General features: G+C 42.6%; 2 protein-coding genes across 2 annotated transcripts in view; one reads left to right on the forward strand and one right to left on the reverse strand.

Annotated features, from left to right (window-relative positions):
• LOC125238948 (cAMP-regulated phosphoprotein 21-like) overlaps positions 1 to 24,202 on the reverse strand; it is a 129,111-nt gene that overhangs the window by 29,591 nt on the left and 75,318 nt on the right. The window contains exons 14-17 of the mRNA XM_048146448.1: positions 22,680 to 22,818; positions 21,012 to 21,110; positions 19,337 to 19,431; positions 17,810 to 17,902 (exon numbers count right to left, since the gene is read on the reverse strand). Of these exons, the coding sequence (XP_048002405.1) occupies positions 17,810 to 17,902; positions 19,337 to 19,431; positions 21,012 to 21,110; positions 22,680 to 22,818 (426 nt within the window). The remainder of the gene's footprint in view (positions 1 to 17,809; positions 17,903 to 19,336; positions 19,432 to 21,011; positions 21,111 to 22,679; positions 22,819 to 24,202) is intronic.
• On the forward strand, positions 1,698 to 15,393 carry LOC125238949. The gene is made up of 3 exons (XM_048146449.1): positions 1,698 to 1,909; positions 6,028 to 6,547; positions 15,000 to 15,393. Exons 2-3 carry the CDS (start codon positions 6,028 to 6,030, stop codon positions 15,362 to 15,364), a joined length of 885 nt encoding a protein of 294 aa, XP_048002406.1. The 5' UTR covers positions 1,698 to 1,909; the 3' UTR covers positions 15,365 to 15,393.

Consider the following 24,202-nt stretch of genomic DNA (forward strand, 5'->3'; position numbering starts at 1 on the left):
GCCAAGCAGCATTGCCTCAAAAGCGGATATTTAATGCTCTTACTTAACCCACTAGTTGTCAAACACAAATATTGTAAGGGAAAATTGAGCATAAATAATTTGAAAATTATGAGTTATTATTATATTACAAGCTTTTATTCAACTTGCCTTGTTAGTATGTTTTTCTACTCCTGAACTGTTATTCGTAATTTACAGGGTCGTGCATAGATCTTTAAAACCCTACATAAAAGTCCATTCCCCACAGCCAGCGTCCACTGGCTTTCCGCGCATGCGCGCAATATCGAAAAAACTGAAAACGCATTGTTTGGCTCTGTAACCATGGCAACGCATTGTTATAACGACACCGCGCGCGTGCGCGGGAAGGCTTTGGGCAGCTGAGCTTGAGCTGACAGTGCAAACCTTTGCGTCAAAACACAGGAAACAGTGGGAATTTCACGAAAGTTATTCAAGAAAACTACTAAAAACTAAGTGCATGGTCGTAGAAAAAGTATTGTATGCAACGGTGTTTAACTGAGTCAAAAAATACTCGTGGCGTCTTAATAACAATTTTCGGCTTCGCCTCAAATTGTTACCCACGCCACTTGTCTTTTTTGACCTCATTTAAACGCCTGTTGCATAAAATACTATAGTGTGCATCAAAACGTAGAAGCTAAATTTGACCCACTTCCTGGTTTCCGATTTAGCTGAAATTTTCCACACATATGTAAATCACGTGACAATGCAATATTATGGTATCATGGAGCTGATCTGATGATGGAACAGGAAGGTGGTCATAGGAACTCTGTCATGAAACGCGGTATCCCATCGAGTAAGGGGTTTTTAGTCTCGGTCTAGGAGAGCTGTAGATGACTGTTGAAAGAAAGGTGCAGTCGGCGACAGAAGCTTGTGCCAAAAATGAAATTTTTGCAAAAAATCTTATTTGTACCTTCAAACACAATATTGACATTATAGAGACATTTATGGAGATTAAACTTCTCCAAGACATTATATAAATTTTATTTCATATTCAAAAGATACATACAAATCATCATCCAAATCCACAGCGCAGGCTTTGTCAAACGCGTAGGTATAAAAATAGCATCCGCAACAAACTTTGTCCAGACACACATTATATGTAACTTTAACGGTTTAAAATATATATATAAAAAAAAAACTGAAAAGAATCTGCCCGTAAATCACGAGAGTACGTATTATAGAGAGTTACTGTCAAAGTAAAATGTGTAATCACAGTGCATAGACTGCCATCTCTCGGCACAAGCTTAAAACTTTTGAACCTCAGTTTTGACAATTTGGGCCATATTCTTAGCGTGATAAATATGTGTTAAAATATCAAATATTAATATTAGCGCCATCTAGCCGAGCGTTCCCCAAAGGTGTAACGCCATCTAGGCCACCATACCTTTTTCTATATGGCTTTGAGGTACGTTTTTTCTTAGACCTTATCCGTCTATACGGAGTTACATAATTATGTCTTTGATACCTATGAGTCCACGAACTTCAAATTAATAAATAAGTGTAGACAATAGGGGATCGGGATCGCTCACTAATTTAATTGCTTGCGTCAGAGTGGCGCGGCGGCGCCACGCGCGTTTTGTAGTACTCAGTAAGATCACACGACTGTTCTCAATGTAAATACTTAGAGAGGGTCTTACTCATATGGCAGTCTTACTACCGGCATTGTCTTGAACAGACTCTCGGAGTTGTAATAATAAATCCGTTTATTTGAGACAACATGAGGTCCAAACACAAGAAGATAAATCACAATTAAAAAATAAAATTAATTAGCAACAATTTGAGATTACTGTGTTTGCGACATACTGTCATTTTTTCAATTTGATATAAAAAAATCAGTGACTTTCAGTGTGTAACTTTGATTACAACGTTGTGGGGTGTTCGCCGATCCTTTAAGGTATGTGTTATATTTTTAACCCCCGACGCAAAAACGACGGGGTGTTATAAGTTTGACGTGTCTGTCTGTCTGTTTGTCTGTCTGTCTGTGTGTGTGTACTGTGTGTGTGTGTGTGTGTGTCTGTCTGTGGCATCGTAGTTCCCGAACGGATGAACCGATTTAGATTTAGTTTTTTTTTGTCTGAAAGCTGAGTTAGTCGGGATTGTTCTTAGCCATGTTTCATGAAAATCGGTCTACTATGTCGCGGTCGGGGGTTTTTTCAAAATGTAGGTAAGAATTTAGAATGGCGGCATTTTGTGAATATCAAAGGAGTGAGCCTTCTGTACTTGTACTATTATATACTCTGTGATAATATTCAAACATTGCCATAGACCGAGATGCGTGAAAGAAAGAAACGAATAAATAATAATTCATAATTAAATAGGTTCGATTAATTTTCAATAAGTATAATGATAATCCTACTAAATATTACATTTCTAACGTTTCATTTATGAAATTTCATAGTGTATATCAATAGTCACAAATGTGATGTACCTATTCTTGGCTGCTCCTTTATTTTCTTTATATAGCACCAAAGAGGATCGAGTATTATAGAGAATGACTGTCAAAGTAAAATGTGTAATCACAGTGCATAGACTGCCATCTCTCGACACAAGCTTAAAACTTTTGAACCTCAGTTTTGACAATTTAGCCCAAATTCTTAGCTTGATATGTGTTAAAATGTCAAATATTAATATTAGCGCCATCTAGCCGAGCGTACCCCAAAGGTGTATCGCCATCTAGCTCACCGTACCTTTTTCTGTATGGTTTTGGGGTACGTTTTTTTCTTAGACTTTATCGGTCTTTACGAAGTTATATAGGTCTTTGTATAGCACTGTAGTGTAGGTAATAAACAAACCACAAAAAAATTTGGAAAACCCCCCGACCGCGACATAGTGGACCGATTTTCATAAAACATGGCTAAGAACACTCCCGACTAACTCAGCTTTCAAACAAAAAAAAAACAAATCTAAATCGGTTCAGGAGCTACGATGCCACAGACAGACACACACACAGACAGACAGACAGAAAGACAGACAGACAGACACACACACACACACAGGCAGACGTCAAACTTATAACATTTTTATACAAGAAGGAATACGGTTATTACCCATATTTGTACCCATCAATATTCCTACTTGGAGTATTTAGGGTTTAATTCCTTAGAGGTAAGGCGCAACTATGGACTCTTGACTACTGCGTGTAATGTCTTACGAGGAAACTCGGACTGCCCGGAATTGGTTGCACAGGTTGTACGCCTGTTCGTTCCATCTATAGCTAAGGCTCAATTTAATTTCAGACCACGAAGTAGTCAACTTTTAGCTGTGCCTAAAACCCGTACTGTATCCCATGGCCAATCACCACTTGTCCGCGCTCTACGGTATATTAATGCGCTACTCGCATCAGCACCGGAATGTGATGTATTTGCAAGTGGTTGGTTGGATCTGTGTAAAGAATGTATGAGGTTTTGTGAGATGATGGATAAACGTGAATCTTCTGTCTTGTATTAGTTTATCTGTGTTTTTCTTTTTTTTTACCTTTTTAGATTGTATTATGTACCTAGTTGTATAAATACTGTCTGTTATCAATTTCACAGTGTATTAGTCCGCTGTAATGCTGTGTAAATTTTTTGAATCAATAAATAAATAAAAAAATAAAATAAATAACACCCCGTCGTTTTTGCGTCGGAGGTTAACAATAGTTATTTGTTATACAAGGGGGCAAAGTTGTATTTTAACGCCGAGTGTGGAACTGAAAAACGAGCAAGTAAGAGGATTCTATAGTTAAACCACGAGCGAAGCGAGTGGTTCGTGAATAGAATCCTGAACTTGCGAGTTTTTTAACACACGAGAAGTAAAATACATTTGCACCCGAGTGTAACACAAAACTTTTCCCCTCACTATAGCGAGGAAACTACAACGCAAAGAATGCGTATATCACTGCTTCCAGTAGTTCCACAGGTGGTAAATCATCTTTATTACTAGATTCACCTACTTTTAGCAATTTTAAATCAGTTAATTTGACTTTATTCAAGGTCAAATAACTTTACCCACTAGTGGATAAAATGCGTTTTTACCCGCTGGTATTAAAGGACAAAACACGTGTTTCCGAGCTAGTGAGGGGAAAATATATATAATTACAAACATAATAATTAGTCAACGCAGGGCAGCTTGTGGCGAGCTGTTGGGGAACAGCGACCCCACGTACCCGAGTGCTCCTGGGGAGTTCTGTTACCCGTAAGGCGGGTGGGTGGGACAGTACTCTCTACCTCTGGCTTGCCTTGGCTGGCCGTCCAGAGTGGAGTCGTTAGGGCTACATGCCCCAGGGGTGGAAGTGAAAATTTGCATAAGACGCGAGTTGGTGCAGTGGCTTCACAGCCACTGGGCAGAAAGCGGTGTACACCTCTCGACACCCTTGAGTTCTCACACCGGTGTTGCCCTTGAGCCATCTTGGATGTCGCTTTTTGTGGGGGCCCATCTTGTGGGGACGAGTCACCGTCTGCCGGAAATAAAATTGGATACCGTTTTATTAGGCAGGCGTCCGGTTTTTTATCCATAGCCCAGTATTTAGTCCATCACTTTCATCAAAATAGACCAGTTCATTTAGGATTCCATTAACTCTCAAATAGTCCTTACACCCTGGCGGGTGTTGCCTCTGCGTGTGTCCCATGATACGGGTAAGGGCAACATCCGCTCGGTGTACCCCTTACATTTCATTAAAGTGTCGAAAGGGCCTCTACGTGTTGGCTTCGGCCCCGCGCACGCCTCCCAAAGGTCCGGAATACCATTGTTCCGTGATGGGAAAGACATACAAAAAGTGTATAAAATATCAGTTACTAGGTACGCGGGTTATTTACAATTTGACTCATTCAGGAAACATGTAAAGAAATAGGTACCTAACTATAGTTTGTAATAATAAGTAGTATGTGGTTTCTGCAGACTTAATAATGTTTATTGTAGGTAGTAATAATTTCTTAGGATATACCAACTACCGGCTTTAAGTTTTTGAGGCTACTTAAATAAATAAATATTAATCAAAAATCAGATAATTGATGTAGCTCGGAAAGCGGCCAAGTTAAAGTGGGACTGGGCTGGCCACGTCTGTCGCACGCCGGATGACTTATGGGCCAAGACTACCACGCAGTGGGAGCCCCTCGAGTCAAATCGAGGATCCGGCAGACCTCGTCGGCGATGGCGGGATAACTTGTCGGCGGGATAACAGACCTGTTCGTCGCCTTGCTATTTCCTGTTTGCCCCACCCAACCATACGCAGGCTGGCCCCGACTCCAAAAATAATTGATTTGTTTATAATTTGGATGTTTAGATTATTGAAATCCGATAAGAAATCTGAATTCGATGGTTTATTATTTTTGGCTTTTTAGTTTCTCCGTGTTTTGTAACACGCTTTTTTTGAAGGCGGTTTTATTTTTTGTTAAAAAGTTAATTTATTTGTTGATTTTTAGTGGTTCCTAGTGATATTATATGTATCAGTCCGAATATATGTACAGTAGTGAAAGAATTATCCTTTAACTCCTAACCATTGAGGAGTTGACCTTCCATCATCAGCTCAGCCACATAAAATTATTACCATCAGGCGTAAATACTGGTGTACCTTTGAAAAATACACTAAAAACATTACATGTGCCTATAACATTTGAAGAGTTCCCTCGATTTCTCCAAGATCCCATCATCAGACCCCGACTTGGTGCCAATGGGACCATCTCGGGGTTATACCCGTTCGATCAAAAAAAAAAAATTTTGAAAATCGGTCCACGCTTCTCGGAGGTATCAAGTAACATACATACAAAAAAAAAAAAACATTCAGTCGAATTGAGAACCTCCTCCTTTTTTGAAGTCGGTTAATAAATACATACTTATATACATAGAAAACATCCATGACTCAGGAACAAATATCTGTGCTCATCATATAAATAAATGCCCTTACTGGGATTCGAACCCAGGACCGCTTTATCTGTCTATACGGAGTTTATGTCATTAGCTTGAACTGATCAGTTTCATGTGTGTTCTGCCTACCCCTTTCAGCGCGAGTTTTTATATATTGTTATGTTTTTGCAGATGGAGCCAACATTACCTTTCGTGTTGATCATCACCATTTACGCGGGGATAGCATTTGGGGCTACGATAGATTCTGACGTAGGTACAAGCTCCTCAACCATTGGCACAAAAAAAAGTTATATCGACCGAGGACTCATTGGCACAACTTTAAATGGTTCTGTCGACCAAGGACACTTTGGCACAACTTTAAAAGGATACGTCGACCGAGGACACATTGGCACAACTTCAAAAAGTGACGTCGACCGAGAACTCATTGGCACAAGTTTAAAAGGTCACGTCGACCAAGGACACTTTGGCACAACTTTAAAAGGACACGTCGACCGAGGACACATTGGCACAACTTTAAAAGGGTATATCGACCAAGGACACATCGGCACAACTTTAAAAGGTTATGTCGACCAAGGACATATTGGCACAACTGTATACAAAGACTTCGACCAAGGAGGCATTGGATCAATTACAAGTAATGGTGACAGCAGGCAACGAAATTATGAGACGGATGGAAGTCTTCTAAGTAAAGGTACGTACGGTAGGGGAGACCGGGGCTAGTTGACTATAGGGATAGTTTGACTAACTATTAAAAAACCGGCCAAGTGCGAGTCGGACTCGCGCACCGAGGGTTCCGTACAAACATTAAAATTATTAAAAAAATATATATGTCGCATATAGGTTAAGTTATGTCTCTATTTTTATTCTTTGTCGTGTTTTATTTGCTTTTGTGTTGTATTTTTGTGCCTGTTGTATTGTCTTTTGTGTGTCTTAGCATGTACTAATAAAACTACCCTTGCATGCTACTAATTTTAATAATATAGAATAAGTTAATCATAAAAACTAACACTGTATCATGATTGGTTATTTGGATTAATAAATACATTCGCGATGTGTAGCGCGCGAAGTGAAAGGGGCGGAGCTACACGGCATGGAGGGGCGCGCTGTTACATAAGCACCCACGCCGCCTCCGCTCCCTCATTCCGCTCACTACGCTCACGAGCATAACATCTTAACATGTCTTTACCTTACTAACCCTGGTAGCCCTGGTAACCCTGGTAGCCTTGGTATTGGTAGCATGGTAATTGGTACGAGGTTCCTGTCAGCGCGTCTACAAGCTTCTACGCCGGTCAACGAGCGCAGTCCTGCACTCCACAGTGGTCCTTCGAGAGCCGGATCAGAAAAAAGAAACAAGTACGCGCTGACGCCTTGAGGTTGTCCCACCTCGGCTCAGTATCCTCACCTTACCTTTACCAGCTTGCTGGTCGGATCGTGCTGCGTTGTAGGCTCGTCCTCCGCTCACGTATCCTGGCAACTTTAGTTGCATGCGTCACATGGTGACGTCATCACGCCGCTTTCGAACGTAATAGGCATTGCACCTCGCCATTACGGGAGATTCGGCGCATCGTGGGATCTACGCTTAGGGGTGTCGACGCTGCGTTCTGTAGCGTCCGCACATAGGCGATAGGTAGGTCAGTGATAGTTAGGGACCCCGCGTGTGCTAAAAAGAAGACAGCAAGAGTACGAGAAGAAAAAGATGTCCGAAGCAGGAAGAAACCTTCGTCCCCGCAATAAACCGGGCACGGCTGCCCCCGCGTCGTCAAATCCGACTCCGTCGTCGGGTCTCACCACCTCGGCGGAGACAAATACGTGGAGCAAAGGCACCGGCGGCAACCCAGACGAAGAGCGTGTAGTCAGTGATAGCGAATCCGTAGAATTCGACCACACGGTTAGGAGTCGTGAAGGCACATTGGTCGGGCAACCAATCGCGAGTAAAAGCCGCGCCGCGCCCGCGAAAGGTAGTCGCGCCGCGTCCGCGAAAGGTAGTCGCGCCGCGTCCGCGAAAGGTAGTTGCGCCGCGTCGCAAAGGGATAGTAAGTTAGCAGTTCTAATGGCCGAGCTCGAAGTTCGTAAAGCCGCCTTGGTTGTTGCTCAGAGGCAGAACGAAACCGCACAGATTAAGTTGCAGATTGCGCAATGTGAAGCGCAATCTGACTGTGCGAGCGTTTCGTCGGCTGCTCACGAGCGCACCAAGAGTTGGGTAGAACGACAGGCTAGGCATACGGAGCTCGCGAAAACCGAAAATGTCATTCCCGCGCCGACTAGCAAAATTGAAGTTAAGCCCGAGCGTCCTAAACCGTACGGTAGTCATTTCGCGCCGATAGTCCACAAACCTCCTGAGTTGCCTAGCTTCGACGGCAACGTAACAGAATGGATAGCTTTCCGCGCGGAATTCAACGACACTTCGCCTATGTTCAGTGACGTAAACAACGTGAGTAGGATTAGGCGTGCTCTCAAAGGAGACGCACGAACGGCCGTGAAATCGATTATGTATACTGTTCAAGACCCGCGAGTGATAATGGACGCGTTAGAGCGTCAGTTCGGCGATCCGGACGAAATAGTGTTAACCGAATTGCATAGTGTTAAACGTATGCCACGTTTGGCAGAAGACAATAGTAACATTGCGTCGTTCGCCGCGCACGTAGCAAACGCCGTGGCTACAATAAAATCACTCGGGCAGGACAAGTATCTACACGCGCCGGAATTGGTCAATAAAATAGTTGACAAATTAAATTTAATAGTGCGATATGAGTGGTCGAAATACAGACGTGCTAATCCCAGTTCCCCAGACCTCGTCGCGGTCTCTGAGTTTTTAAACGAGATTAGCATAGCCGCGAAGCGCATTATCCGTAAACCGACGCATAAACTGAGAACCGCCGTGCATACGGTTTTATATGAGCACGAGCCTAGGGCATCTGGGCGTCGAGCCCCCGAATACACGCGCGATATCAGTACCGGTTCGGAAGAATCTCGCGACGCACGTCCGCGTACGTACGATAGAAAAAGTCATGCTAAAGTAAATCCGCCTATAGTAGCTCAAGTGAAGCACCGCGAACATAAAAAAAAACCCGTGCTCGCTTCATCGAAGCCTAAGACGTACAACTCCACCTCCGTCGCGCAAAGTCACGCTTGCGCTATATGCGCTAGTAATGAGCACAAAAACGTGTCGTGCCCTAAGCTTATCGCGGCCTCGGTGGCAGAACGTTGGGAATTAGTTAGGAGCTCGAAGCTCTGCTTTAGGTGTTTAGACTTGACTCACCGTCGACCTGTTAAATGCAAATACGTCGCGTGTGGTGTAAACCAATGCGAAGCGGGTCATCATAAGTTACTACACGGACTGAGCGCGGTCGCCCCCGCGAACGGTAGTAATAGGACGGGAGCAATTAATACTATCTCGTGCGCGCACACGTATTTAAAAGTCATTCCTGTAGAGGTATCTGGGCCGTTAGGCACAGTGCAAACCCTCGCGCTACTAGACGAAGGCGCGGAAATGACGTTAATTTTACACGAAACCGCTGATAAAATCGCACCACGGGTCAGAGGTCAACCTCTCGACATCACGGGCGTAGGCGGTGTAGTGAGCGATCAAGATTCGTATACTATGCAGGTCGCTATTCGAGGCTTTTGTAGTCGTCATATGGAAATCATGGAGGCCGTTACGATTAGTACGTTCGGAGTAGGCGTGCAATGTGTTCCGCGTAGTACGGTCGACAAGTGCGATCACTTGAAGGAAATCGCAGACGAGCTGTGGTATCCGCCCGCGAAGCCTACTATTTTGATAGGACAGGATAATTGGCATCTAATTATCACGCGGCAGATTATTAGCGGACCGCCACATCTTCCCGTAGCTAGTCTCACGCGATTAGGCTGGGTTTTGCACGGACCAGATAAGACGACCCGCGCCGCGGTACATTTCGTAGGGCACGCTAGGCCTAAGACCGCGGACGACGAAGCCGTCGAATTAATGAAGCAGCATTTCGATATCGAGGCGTTAGGCGTGTCAAAGCAGCTGCCTAGGGCCGACCCGGATCAACGCGCGTTAGATATTTTAAGGGCAACGTGCGAAAAGATACCGGGGAGAATAGGTATCGAGCGGGACTATTATGGCGGAGCGATGACGAAACTCTCCCAGACAATCGCGCGCAGGCGTTAAAACGGTTATATAGTTTAGAACGAAAATTAGACCGCGACGCGAATCTTAAAGCCGAGTATTCGAAGCACATGAACAATTTGCTAGAGAAAGGCTACGCGGAGAAAATGGACTCGCCCCCGCCCCCCGACTCGCCCCGGGCATGGTATCTCGCGCATTTCCCGGTTTTTCATCCGCAACGTGGAAAAATGCGTCTAGTTTGGGACGCAGCGGCTATGGCCTACGGCAGGTCATTAAATAGCGCGTTACTGGCCGGGCCAGACTTGTTAGAGTCGCTATTCGGAGTATTGGTTCGCTTCCGCGAGGGAAAAATCGCGGTAATAGCGGACGTTAAAGAAATGTTTCTCCAGATCGAGATTATGGAACAGGATCGGGACGCTTTACGTTTCGTTTTTAGGGGGGAGGACCGCGACGGACCGCCGCAGGAATATAGAATGAAAAGGCTAATATTCGGCTCAGCGTCGTCACCTACCACCGCGCTGTATGTAAAAAACGAAAACGCGAAAGAACATAGTGCAGAGTTTCCGATCGCTGCGGAGAAAACGATCAAAAATACGTATATGGATGACATGTTGATAGCACTCGACATGAGCGAACAGGAAGCTAGGCGCGTTGTGAACGATGTTTACGAACTGAACATGCGCGCGTCGTTTGAACTTCGAGGTTTCGCGTCGAATCATCCGGAGGTAATCGCGGACGTAGTCAACAGTAAGGAGGAGACTACGGTCATAGGCGCTAGCGATAGCGAACGCACGCTAGGCTTAAAGTGGAATCATAAACGCGATACGTTAGGGTTTAACGTGAATTTTAGGAACACACCCGAAAACGTACTCGACGGCCGCGAATTACCCACAAAAAGGCAGGTCACGAGTAGTGCGATGTCCATATTCGACCCCATAGGTTACATTAGCCCCATATCAGTGCTAGGTAAAGCGTTAATGCAAGAGATATGGCGCACTGGGATCGGTTGGGACACGCCCATTCCCGTTACGCTCGCGCCCGCCTGGCGTTCGTTTATAGAAAACGTACAGCAGTTAAAACAGCTCGAAATTCCTAGACACGTACCCGCGTACAACCGCGAAGCGCACATGCATGTATTTTGCGACGCTAGTGAAAAAATATACGCCGCGGCCGTGTATCTGGTTAGCATAACGCCCGAGGGAGAGCGTACGTCCGCGTTAGTAGCCGCAAAGGCCCGCGTCGCGCCTCTTCGCGTAGTTAGCATTCCACGAATGGAATTACAGAGCTGTGTGCTAGCCACGCGTCTAGCAGATACGATAATAAAAGAGTCGGACTACGTAATTAAGGAAAAATATTTTTGGTCAGACTCGAAGACGGCACTCGCTTGGATTCGCTCAGACCCGCGTAAATATAAGACGTACGTCGCTCATAGGTTAGCTGAGATAGAAAACACTACCACCCCCGCTAACTGGCGATGGGTGCCTAGTGCCGCTAACGTAGCGGACGACGCCACTCGGGGCGTCCCGGCGCATTTTGGGGCCGACCACCGGTGGTTCGTTGGGCCAGAATTCATACGGAAAAGCGAGTCTTATTGGCCGGTAGAAAAAACGCTCGCGCCCGTCGCAGACACGGGCGAAGAGCGCGCAGCGAAAGTAGTTTGCTCGCTAGGCGTTACTAGGAAAACGTTCGACTACCTACCAGATATAAATAGGTTTCCGCGTTTTAAACGTTTAGTTAGAGTCACTGCTCTCGTTCTGGTTGCCGCTGAGGCTTTCAAAGCCTTATTGCTCAAAAAGAAAACGGAAACAGAAATGAACAATGAACATATCAGACTGGCGGAGATATTGCTCATTCGTCGGAGTCAGCACGCGTCATTCCCGGAGGAAATTAAGTTGCTGGAAACTGGGCGCGCGCTACCTAAGAAATCACCGCTGCACAAGGTCGCTGTGAAGCTGGATAAAAACGGGATCATCACTCTGAACGCGAGGATCGACAAAGACGTCCACATCCCAGTGCTGCACGCGAAGGAAGATTTCACGAATTTGCTGATATATCATTTTCACGCTCTGTACAATCACGGCAACCACTCAACCGTCATTAACGAGCTGAAACAGAGATATTATATTATCGGGCTGCGCGGCACAATACGATATATTACAAACAAGTGCCAATGGTGTCGGACCTATAAAGGGACTACCCTCAAAGTCCCCGTAGGCGACTTACCAGCAGAGAGGCTCCAGGCGAATCAACCGCCATTCACTGCCGCCGCCGTCGATTTGTTCGGCCCGATGAATATTACAATAGGCCGCCGCCGCGAAAAGAGATGGGGAGTGTTGTTCACTTGCCTCACAACTCGAGCTGTACATCTAGAGCTTGCCGCCTCCTTATCGGCATCCTCCATGATACTATCACTAAGAAGAATGATAGCTCGACGCGGCGCGCCTACAGTTCTGTACTCGGACAACGCCACTAACTTTTACGGCGCCGAGAGAGAACTAGCGGAAGCTAAGAGAACACTGCCTGACAGCCTGAAGCCCTTCCTGTCCGAACGCGAGATGACCTGGAAGAAGATTCCACCTGGAAACCCCTCAGCAGGCGGCGCGTGGGAGCGCCTGGTGGGCAGTGTTAAGACCGCTTTAAAAGTGACACTGAATGAAAGAGCTCCTCATGAAGAAGTTCTGCACACGCTGTTGCTAGAAGCCGAGCATATAGTCAACTCGAGACCGCTGACGCCAGTGAACCCAGACCTCGACGACGAAGCTCTGACGCCGAACCACTTTCTCATCGGCCGTTCGAGCGCCCTGTCGCCGCTAGGCGTGTTCACCGACTCCGTGTTGACCCTATCGTCATGGAAAACAGCTCAGAACTTGGCCGATCACTTTTGGAGGCGCTGGATAAAGGAATACCGGCCCAGCTTACTCCCTCGGTCGAGCGCTCATCAGCAGGTGCACAAGCTACACGAAGGAGACATAGTGATAGTGGCCGACGGCTCTATGCCCCGCGGAACTTGGCCTAGAGGTGTAATCACACAACTCTTTCCCGGCCCTGATGGCCACGTAAGAGTAGCCATAGTTCGTACCCGCGCAGGAGAAGTACGTCGCCCAGTTTCCAGGCTTATTCCCATATGCTCTGTCCACTCAGACGGTGTTAGCACACGCGGGGAGATTGTCGCATATAGGTTAAGTTATGTCTCTATTTTTATTCTTTGTCGTGTTTTATTTGCTTTTGTGTTGTATTTTTGTGCCTGTTGTATTGTCTTTTGTGTGTCTTAGCATGTACTAATAAAACTACCCTTGCATGCTACTAATTTTAATAATATAGAATAAGTTAATCATAAAAACTAACACTGTATCATGATTGGTTATTTGGATTAATAAATACATTCGCGATGTGTAGCGCGCGAAGTGAAAGAGGCGGAGCTACACGGCATGGAGGGGCGCGCTGTTACATAAGCACCCACGCCGCCTCCGCTCCCTCATTCCGCTCACTACGCTCACGAGCATAACATCTTAACATGTCTTTACCTTACTAACCCTGGTAGCCCTGGTAACCCTGGTAGCCTTGGTATTGGTAGCATGGTAATTGGTACGAGGTTCCTGTCAGCGCGTCTACAAGCTTCTACGCCGGTCAACGAGCGCAGTCCTGCACTCCACAATATATTATGTGATGTAACTAAAAATTTATGGTTTTCGTAATTTTTCCTTTATCTTTGCTATAAGACGTTGCTTCGTACCAAATTTCAAGATTCTGAGTTCACGGGAAGCAGCGGGAAGGTTTTGATTCCCTTGCAAGTGTCGAAAATTTGCGGCATAAACGGCTGTATCTTTTGATTGCGTTGGCTTAGAAGTTTGATTTTTTCACAGCTTCAAGGGACAGTAGACCTGAGTAATTGATATAAATTTCAGCTTCATACCTCCACGCGTTCCTGAGAAAAAGGGTCTTGACAGACGGACGGACGGACGGACAGACGGACAACAAAGTGATCCTATAAGGGTTCCGTTTTTTCCTTTTGAGGTACGGAACCCTAAAAATTGAGCCAAACAGTGACACGATAAGAGGTACGAGAGGCTCACCGGTGACTGAGCGGGGGTGGTGACGGACTTTCGTACCTCACTGGTTGTCTCAAGTTTGACTTTTGGCTCAATTTTTTTACAGTTAGTCAACCTACTTCTATAGTCAACTGGCTCCGGTTTCCCCTATACATTATCAATTACGATGCAATCAGTCTAGAATACATAGTAACTATAGTGATCAATTGTCCGTTTTTTTGTTCAGTACATATGGCGCTACTTTAACGCACTAGTGCGAGAAGAGTTACTTATAATGTGCCTACGTGGAAACTTCAAAGGGCCATATATACTGAAAAACGAACAATACACGTGCAAAAAGGAAATTCGCAACTTGTGTTGATTTAAATCGCAAGTTGACTAGTAGGGAATGCTTTAAAGCATTAAGTCCGCCTTTTTGTATTATAAGATTTTTCTTTTGTGCTTACAGGTTAAATAAATTAATAACAATTTTATTTATTGTTTAAAGGTGTGAATGAATGAATTACTTTTAATTATGATAAAGATAAAGATTTTACATACTATGATGTAACTCTATTGATTTATTGAGCTTACCGTGGGACTCAGTCAATCTGTGTAAAAATGTCCTATAATATTTATTTATTTATTATTATTATTTATTGATTGAATACAACTCTTGCGGGCTTACAGGTGATCCCAAAACGCTCACAAGATAGTGCTTAAATACCTATTCTAAAAATTAACAATGTCACTTAATTATTAGGTACAGCAGGGCAAATCTCGAGTAGGGGGCAAATGTAACTGGTCTATTCTTTCGATGTTTTATCAAATAGAGTGTCCACCGGTTATATATGGTAGGCGCGTTCAGTGAATGCATGTAGAACTCAACATCATAGTGTAATAATGGAAAAAATGGATCAGTTACAATTGTCCCCCAGTCGAGATTTGCCCCGCTGTACCTTATAATTATCATTAATAGATTTTTATAAATTATCTCTTTACAGGAGACAAAATGAAAGACACGAAAACCGCTTTTATAAGAAAAATCCGCTCAATAATTGCAAATAGAGGCTGCCCTGGCGGATACAGACCAGTGCTTTTGGACGCACACACTAAAATATGCGTAAAAAAGAACAAATATCGTAATGAAATGGAACAGACGACGACCACAATAATAGGAAAAAAGAATTCAGATTTCAAGCGAACGCCAAGGGCGTGTCCAAGTGGGTACAGAATTAAACGCTTTAAAGGGACAAAAGAGTGCGCGAAATTGACGAAGATTCGTAATAAGGATGCTTTAGGACACATTAAAATTTTGAAAAACCCCCGACCGCGACATAGTGGACCGATTTTCATGAAACATGGCTAAGAACACTCCCGACTAACTCAGCTTTCAGACAAAAACCGGCCAAGAGCGTGTCGGGCCACGCTCAGGGTAGGGTTCCGTAGTTTTTCGTATTTTTCTCAAAAACTACTAAACCCATCAAGTTCAAAACAATTTTCCTAGAAAGTCTTTATAAAGTTCTACTTTTGTGATTTTTTTCATATTTTTTAAACATATGGTTCAAAAGTTACAGGGGGGGGACGCACTTTTTTTTCCTTTAGGAGCGATTATTTCCGAAAATATTAATATTATCAAAAAACGATCTTAGTAAACCCTTATTCATTTTTAAATACCTATCCAACAATATATCACACGTTGGGGTTGGAATTAAAAAAAATATCAGCCCCCACTTTACATGTAGGGGGGGTACCCTAATAAAACATTTTTTTTCATTTTTTATTTTTGCACTTTGTTGGCGTGATTGATATACATATTGGTACCAAATTTCAACTTTCTAGTGCTAACGGTTACTGAGATTATTCGCGGACGGACGGACGGACGGACAGACAGACATGGCGAAACTATAAGGGTTCCTAGTTGACTACGGAACCCTAAAAAAGACAATTTTCTTCGATGTCTGTATTTATCGATGCTTTTTGAATCGTAATAGGTACTTACGTGTAGTATTCATTTTTGAACTACGTTGTATTTATTATACTATGTACTACGCTGTTTTATAACTACCTACTGTTTAGGTTAACTTCGTATGTATTTTATGAACCTCCAGGTGTATTTGTATTACTTTCAGTTTTTTTTTGTAGGTACATCATGTACTACACCTATGTATGATGTATATTACGACTGTTTGTGTTCTAAATAAATTTAAAAAAAACCGGCCAAGAGCGTGTCGGGCCACGCTCAGTGTAGGGTTTCGTAGTTTTCCGTATTTTTCTCAAAAACTACTGAACCTATCAAGTTCAAAACAATTTTCCTAGAAAGTCTTTATAAAGTTCTACTTTTGTGATTTTTTTCATATTTTTTAAACATATGGTTCAAAAGTTAGAGGGGGGGGGGACGCACTTTTTTTCCTTTAGGAGCGATTATTTCCAAAAATATTAATATTATCAAAAAACGATCTTAGTAAACCCTTATTCATTTTTAAATACCTATCCAACAATATATCACATGTTGGGGTTAGAATGAAAAAAATATCAGCCCCCACTTTACATGTAGGGGGGGTACCCTAATAAAACATTTTTTTCCATTTTTATTTTTGCACTTTGTTGGCGTGATTGATATACATATTAGTACCAAATTTCAGCTTTCTAGTGCTAACGGTTACTGAGATTATCCGCGGACGGACGGACGGACAGACAGACATGGCGAAACTATGTATAAGGGTTCCTAGTTGACTACGGAACCCTAAAAAGACTAAATCTAAATCGGTTCATCCGTTCGGTAGCTACGATGCCACAGACAGACACACACACAGACAGACAAACAGACAGACATACAGACAGACAGACACGTCAAACTTATAACACCCCGTCTTTTTTGTCGTCTCTCATCATGGGGACTTATTTTTTTTTATTCCAACCCCAACGTGTGATATATTGTTGGATAGGTATTAAAAATGAATAAGGGTTTACTAAAATCGTTTTTTGATAATATTAATATTTTCGGAAATAATCGCTCCTAAAGGAAAAAAAGTGTGGGGGCACTTTTTTAGGGTTCCGTAGTCAACTAGGAACCCTTATAGTTTCGCCATGTCTGTCTGTCCGTCCGTCCGTCCGTCCGTCCGTCCGCGGATAATCTCAGTAACCGTAAGCACTAGAAAGCTGAAATTTGGTACCAATATGTATATCAATCACGCCAACAAAGTGCAAAAATAAAAAATAGAAAAAATGTTTTATTAGGGTACCCCCCCTACATGTAAAGTGGGGGCTGATATTTTTTTTCATTCCAACCCCAACGTGTGATATATTGTTGGATAGGTATTTAAAAATGAATAAGGGTTTACTAAGATCGTTTTTTGATAATATTAATATTTTCGGAAATAATCGCTCCTAAAGGAAAAAAAAGTGCGTCCCCCCCCTCTAACTTTTGAACCATACGTTTAAAAAATATGAAAAAAATCACAAAAGTAGAACTTTATAAAAACTTTCTAGGAAAATTGTTTTGAACTTAATAGGTTCAGTAGTTTTTGAGAAAAATACGGAAAACTACGGAACCCTACACTGAGCGTGGCCCGACACGCTCTTGGCCGGTTTTTTTCTTCTTCACTAAGCGTTTCGCTTCAACATTTATTTTGCGAACCGCCAAGGAGTGGAATGCCCTGCCTGAGTCTGTGTTCCCACATGAGTACAATCCAGGTCTCTTTAAAGCAAGAGTAAATAGGTATCTCATAGGTAAGCGTGATCCACCGTAGACCGCATCATCACTTACCATCGTGTGATCGTGATGCTACTAAAAAAAAAGTCAATTACTCACCTTTTGATCTTGATAGGTGTCGTAGATGACCGGTGGGTTTTGTGGGTCGAAGTGGTACACAGACCCATCTGGGTTGGTTAGCGGCCGACCAGTCTGTGGGACAAGGAAAATATTGGAAAAACTCTGGAGTAAAGAGTAAAATAGTTGCTTAATGTGCTAATAATCACACTAATGCCACATCTCGGACACTGGCAATCAAATATATGAAAGAGGCGCGTTCCTAGCACACATTCTAAGCTCGTGTAGGTGAACGCGTACCTTGCTTGTATGAGTGAGATATGACAGGTCGACTGTTCGCGTTTTTGACAGGCGGTAACTGTGAGGTAACCGAGCGGGGAGCGGGAGTGGCCATACTGTACGATAGTACTCTTTATTATACTGTGCTAATGCGGTAATATAGCGCCATAAGTATGTACAGTCATATAGGAATAAGTAAGGGAAGAGGTTGTAACTCTATACATCAGTAAATGCGGGTTATTTGTATAGGCCAAAGACATATGTAACTCCATATAGACGGATAAAGTCTAAGAAAAAAATGTACCTCAAAACCCTAGAGAAAAAGATACGGTGGCCTAGATGGCGTTACACCTTTGGGGAACGCTCGGCTAGATGGCGCTAATATTAATATTTGACATTCTAACACATATCAAGCTAAGAATATGGGCCAAATTGTCAAAACTGAGGTTCAAAAGTTTCAAGCCTGTGTCGAGGGATGGCAGTCTATGCACTGTGATTACACATTTTACTTTGACAATAACTCTCTATAACACTCGATCCTCTTTGGCAGGCATAATTAAGTGACATCTAGCGACAATCACGCGTCAACTAGCATAAATTATCAGTACTGCTACTTGTCAACAGATGTCGCAACGAACGAAAAGTCTAATGCTCAACAATTTTTAGCTGATATTACAATAGTATTAATCAGTATTCTGTTTTCAATTCGTTCTGCTTGTAATATAAGTTGTAAACTGTTTTAATATTACATTTTTGGCAGACGCAACACAGTTGACACCTGATGTCGAGTAGTGGTACTGATTTACGCTATTTGAAGCGTGATTGTCGCTAGATGTCACTACAAATAACTTGCATTTACTGATGTATGGAGTTACAACTCTTTCCTCTATGCTTTATAGTATAGTATGAATTTTCTGAGATGGTTCTTTGGCTTTTGCCGTAATCTGTTAAACAAAAGCCTTTGTTTCTATTATTCATAGCGGCTAGCTCTTGTTTCCACAGCACGGTCTAAAGTCTCAGTGTAGTTAAAATGCAACTATCATGATATTAATAAGGTTCTAATCTATAAAAGGCCCTTTCGGAGATAACACGTTTTGTCATCTTCAAAAAAAGTTACCTGCAAGTAAACTGAATCATAAATTTGAACCTCATTGTTATCATGATAGTTGCTTTTTAACTACACTGAGACTTTAGACCGTGCTGTGGAAACGAAAGCCAAAGAACCATCTCAGAATATTCATACTATAACGTCAGTGTGAACTTTTGATGTGAGTGTGGAACTGTGGATACCTGTGGGTGTATGACTAGCGCGCCAGGAGGTACGCAGTTCAGGTCCGCTACAGCAAACACTACGCTCTCGGTTCCCGGCTCCGGACTCGCTCCACCTGCAAATAATTAAACATAATATCAATAATAACAAAATTTAAATTTTGAAAAAAAAAAAACCCCGACATTGCGGACCGATTTCCATCAAAAATAGCTAAGAACACTCCCAACTAGTTTAGCTTACTATAAAAAAAAATCGGTTCATCCGTTCGGGAGCTACGATGCCATAAACAGACACACACACACACACACAGACAGACAGACAGATAGACAAACAGACAGACAGACACGTCAAACTTATAACACCCCGTCGTTTTTGCGTCGGGGGTTAATTAGTATTATCAATTGTAATTTAAATTCAATTATAAATATCAAATGTCATTTGATATTTGCCAGTCGATTTTCGATGAAGGAAAAACATCGTGAGGAAACTGGACTAATTCCAATAAGGTCTAGTTACCCTTCGGGTTGGAAGGTCAGATGGCAGTCGCTTTCGGAAAAACTAGTGCCTACGCCAAATCTTGGGATTGGTTGTCAAATCAGACCCCAGGCTGCCATGAGCCGTGGCAAATGCCGGGATAACGCAAGCAGGATGTATTATAAATATTATGTACATATGTGACGTGTAAAAGTACCCCCGTGTGGGTATGGTATTTGCTGATTTTTTTGTTGTATCACAGAATATATAATAGTACAAGTACAGAAGGCCCACTACTTTGATGTTCGCGACATGCCGCCTTTTTAAATGCCTACAAAATTCTAACAAAGAAATGAGCCGCACGTGCGCGGCGTTCGGCGATAGGGCCTATGGATTAAAACAAATTAATACTCAATAAAATGTTATACTATTATATTCAGGTCTTGGGTACTTTCTAGGTATATATATAGTATTTATATATTTTTGTTTAAGTTCCATCATCACAAGCCTTATTGAACCTTTCCGGGGGACTTAATCAATAGTAGATATGTGTAAAAATGTCCTATGGTATTTATTTTATTCAAGATATTTATTTAAGTAAACATTATGAGCCATTCCACACGAGGACAACGCATATGAACCTTAAAAAAAATTCGCAACGTAAAGTAACAATAGAAAGTGCGAACGTGCGTTCCGTGAGAACGCGCGCTACCCCTGATTAGGCCGCGAACTCGCGGCCGCCAGCATGTACTTGTAGCGCGGCGATAGAATCACGGAGTGAGCCGCCCCTGGTTGTATTCATATTTGTAAAAGCGACTGTCATCTGACCTTCCAACCCAAAGGGTAACTAGGTCTTATTGGGATTAGTCCGGTTTCCTCACAATATTTTCCTTCACCGAAAAGCGACTTACACAATATCATTTTAAAAAGCGCAGAAACAAATAGAAGAAATATAACCTAACCACAAAATTAAAATTTTGAAAAACCCCCGACCGCGACATAGTAGACCGATTTTCATGATACATAAGAACACTCCCGACTAACTCAGCTTTTAGAAAAAAAAAACTAAATTTAAATCGGTTCATCCGTTCGGGAGCTACGATGCCACAGACAGACACACACACAGACAGACAGACACGTCAAACTTATAACACCCCGTCGTTTTTGCGTCGGGGGTTAAAAAAGCGCAGAAACAAATAGGAAAAACAAAAATCAAAATACCTGTAGGCGAAGGTGTGACAGAGTCTGTACTCCTCAGGCTTAGCGTCTTGTAGCCCGAGCTAGAGGGAGACAGTCGCCAACTGCTGGACGCCAGGTCACCTGCAAAATGTGTTTGGTTAACCTTACCACAAAATTAAAATTTTGAAAAAAAAAAAACCTCGACTTAGTGGACCTATTTCATGGCTAAGAACACTCCCGACTAATTCAGCTTTCAAACAAAAGAAACTGAATATAAATCGGTTCATTCGTTCGGGAGCTACGGTGCCACGGACAGACACACACACAGACAGACAGAGACGTTAAACTTATAACACCCCGTCGTTTTTGCATCGGGGGTTAAAAAATAGTTTTCAATCATAATATCATAAAATAAGTGGGTGATAGACGTACGAGCAAGTACGCGTACTTGTGGCTACTGTCACCGACCACCGTAAGTACGCGTACTTTAAAACTGCCGCCCATAGTCGTCGACGATCTAACCGTTTCTAACCGGTTTGAAATCATTAAGTACGCGTAATTGCTCGCACGTCTATAACCCACTTAAGAGGGTCTCACAGATTTTTAAACTATGACTCATTTAATTCATGTGACTGCCGTTGCCGTAGAAACTGTGGCTTTTTGTTCCCTGGTCTCGGCACCAAAAATGTTACTTTTGACATATAAGGTAAATATTATGTAGTCTCAAAATACAGAATTATTTATTTCTCCAACATAGGTTTACATAAGTTGTTACATTTCAGTTCAGTTTCACTATGTGGCGCCTTACGGCATACAAATTTGAGAGCATGCATGACAAAATATAAATTAATAATTACATTCTAAACCCCTTTATTGATAAACGTACTCTAAAGTTATTAAGCCGATAAAGCTCGTTTGTCTTTTTCTATCACACCAATACGTCGGAAAGGGACAAACGAACTTTATCCGCTTGATAACTTTAGAGTACGTTTATGAATAAGGGGGTTAACATTTACAAATCTTTATCATCTAAGAATTATTTTATAGAGTAGTAGGTAACTCTTTTGACCTAACAATAATTTTAAGGCATTTTAAACTTGTTAAGATGTAATAATTGAATATTTTGTGGTATTTTGTTAAATATTCTTGGAGCTATTCCTACTACATTTTTTTGGAATAGCGGGTTAGTCACGTTTTCTGTCCCGTCGCCGTATCAAACGTAAAGGTGCAGTTGATTTAGAACTATTATTTCCTTAAGATGAATATTAAAATGCCGTTGTCTTGATTCTGGTCGCGGCACCAAAATGTAACTTGCATACATCTCAACATGCACCTCGCGTGTAAGATTGTTTTTTTATTTTAATATTACGTCGGTGGCAAACAAGCATAAGGTGCGCCTGATGGAAAGCGGTCGCCGTCACTTACGAACCTATGGAGATAGGCTACTCGCCTCCTAGTCAAATCAGCTTCTCTTTAAGAACTGTCGAAACGAATTTTAACGACTTGCTAATATGGAATTAATATGAAATCGAATTGAGCGACGTCACGGTCAACTCGGTTACTTTATATATTTCTTCCTGACTTATTAAATAGAAATTGGATTTAAAAATAACTTCTGTCCATGTTTTTTTTATAATTATCTGATGCTTTATTTCGTGCATGGTATAAAATATTTTATTTTAACTACAGTCAAGATCCCTATTGTATTACCTTGTCGGCTAAGTAGCCTGGGCTGGTTGGCGGGAGCAGCGTCGGCGCCGCCGCCGTAGCCGCCGAAGCTGTGGCTCTTGGACACCGCGCCGCGCGCGCGCCAAGACACAGGCGGCCCGGCGCCTTCTAGCGACTGTACCTGTAAACACACCGCAAATGTATTGTAAACTACAGCAAACACACATACACGCCGGAAGATCAGACCCCTGGGTCAGCATCTATGCTGAGGCGGGACCATTTCGTGGTAAACCAGTCATACATTGTTTAATATTAATTGTAAAATTTATGTAATACTTATGTAGAGCGATCACCGCCGCCCATGGACACCCGAAACACCAGAGGTGTTGGAGGAGGTCATTATTACAGACAGGGCACATCCATTTAATATTTTTCGTAAAATGGTCATATCCTGACCATTCATCATTCTCATTGATCATTGCTGATCATTCTGATCATTGGTCATTGGTGATATGGCCTGTGTGGTGACGGGTTAAGAATTTCACCACCCCCTTTCTTCCCGTGGGTGTCGTAGAAGGCGACTATGGGATATGGGTTAAATTGTGGCGTAGGCGAGAGGCTGGCAACCTGTCACTGCAATGTCACAGTTTCGTTTTCTTTCAACCCCTTATTTGCCAAGAGTGGCACTGAAGCTGTAGTAGTTTCATGTGTTCTGCCTACCCCTTTATGGGATACAGGCGTGATTGTATGTATGTATGGTCATATCCGTTTAACATTTTTCGTAAAACAAACTGTTGTGATGAAGAAAAGCAATTTCTTCATGTAATTTCGTATGACCTGTCACTTTAGCTTTCAAAGAAGTAAATTTTAACCTGGTCCTACTCGGTTTCAGGTCAATTCAGTTTCAAAGTAAATTTTAATGTTCTTTTATTGAGATTCTTTTATTAGGAAAAGCACTAAACAACCACTTTTGTACAATACCATTAAAGGGTGTTTTTCAAAAAAAAATGCCGAATATCGAATTTCACCAGATCTGGGGCCTATTGCATAACAATTTACAACTCATATTACAAGCGGTAGTCCCCCTCCAATTCATTTTATAAGAAAGAGAGTTCCACTTGTAATACAAGTTGTAAATTGTTATGCAATAGGCCCCTGTGTTTTTTTTTAAGTCACGATTTTAATATTACGAACGTGACGTATTGGAAACTCGAATTTTGTAATGGAAAATTTGGGACACGTTTTTTTATGGTCGGGATCGAATCAGCTCGTGATTCTGAGAAAAATGAGCCCAAACACGTCCAGATCTTGTGAAATTCTATATATGGGATATTTTAAAAACACCTTAAAATAAAGCAATCATTGGCGCGTAGGGTGCGGGACAGCTCTAACGGCCCAACCACGACATTGGTCTAAGCGCGACAGCGGTGAGCGGCGGCCATACGTGCGAATGAAAAGTCCCATCGCTGTGTCTCGCTCCAATGTATGGCCGCCGCTCACCGCTGTCGCGCTTAGACCAATGTCGTGGCTGGGCCGTAACAGCATCCTGAGGGTATTCGCGTCAA

The sequence above is a fragment of the Leguminivora glycinivorella genome, chromosome 24, assembly GCF_023078275.1.
Source record: "Leguminivora glycinivorella isolate SPB_JAAS2020 chromosome 24, LegGlyc_1.1, whole genome shotgun sequence".
Lineage (NCBI taxonomy): Eukaryota > Metazoa > Arthropoda > Insecta > Lepidoptera > Tortricidae > Leguminivora > Leguminivora glycinivorella.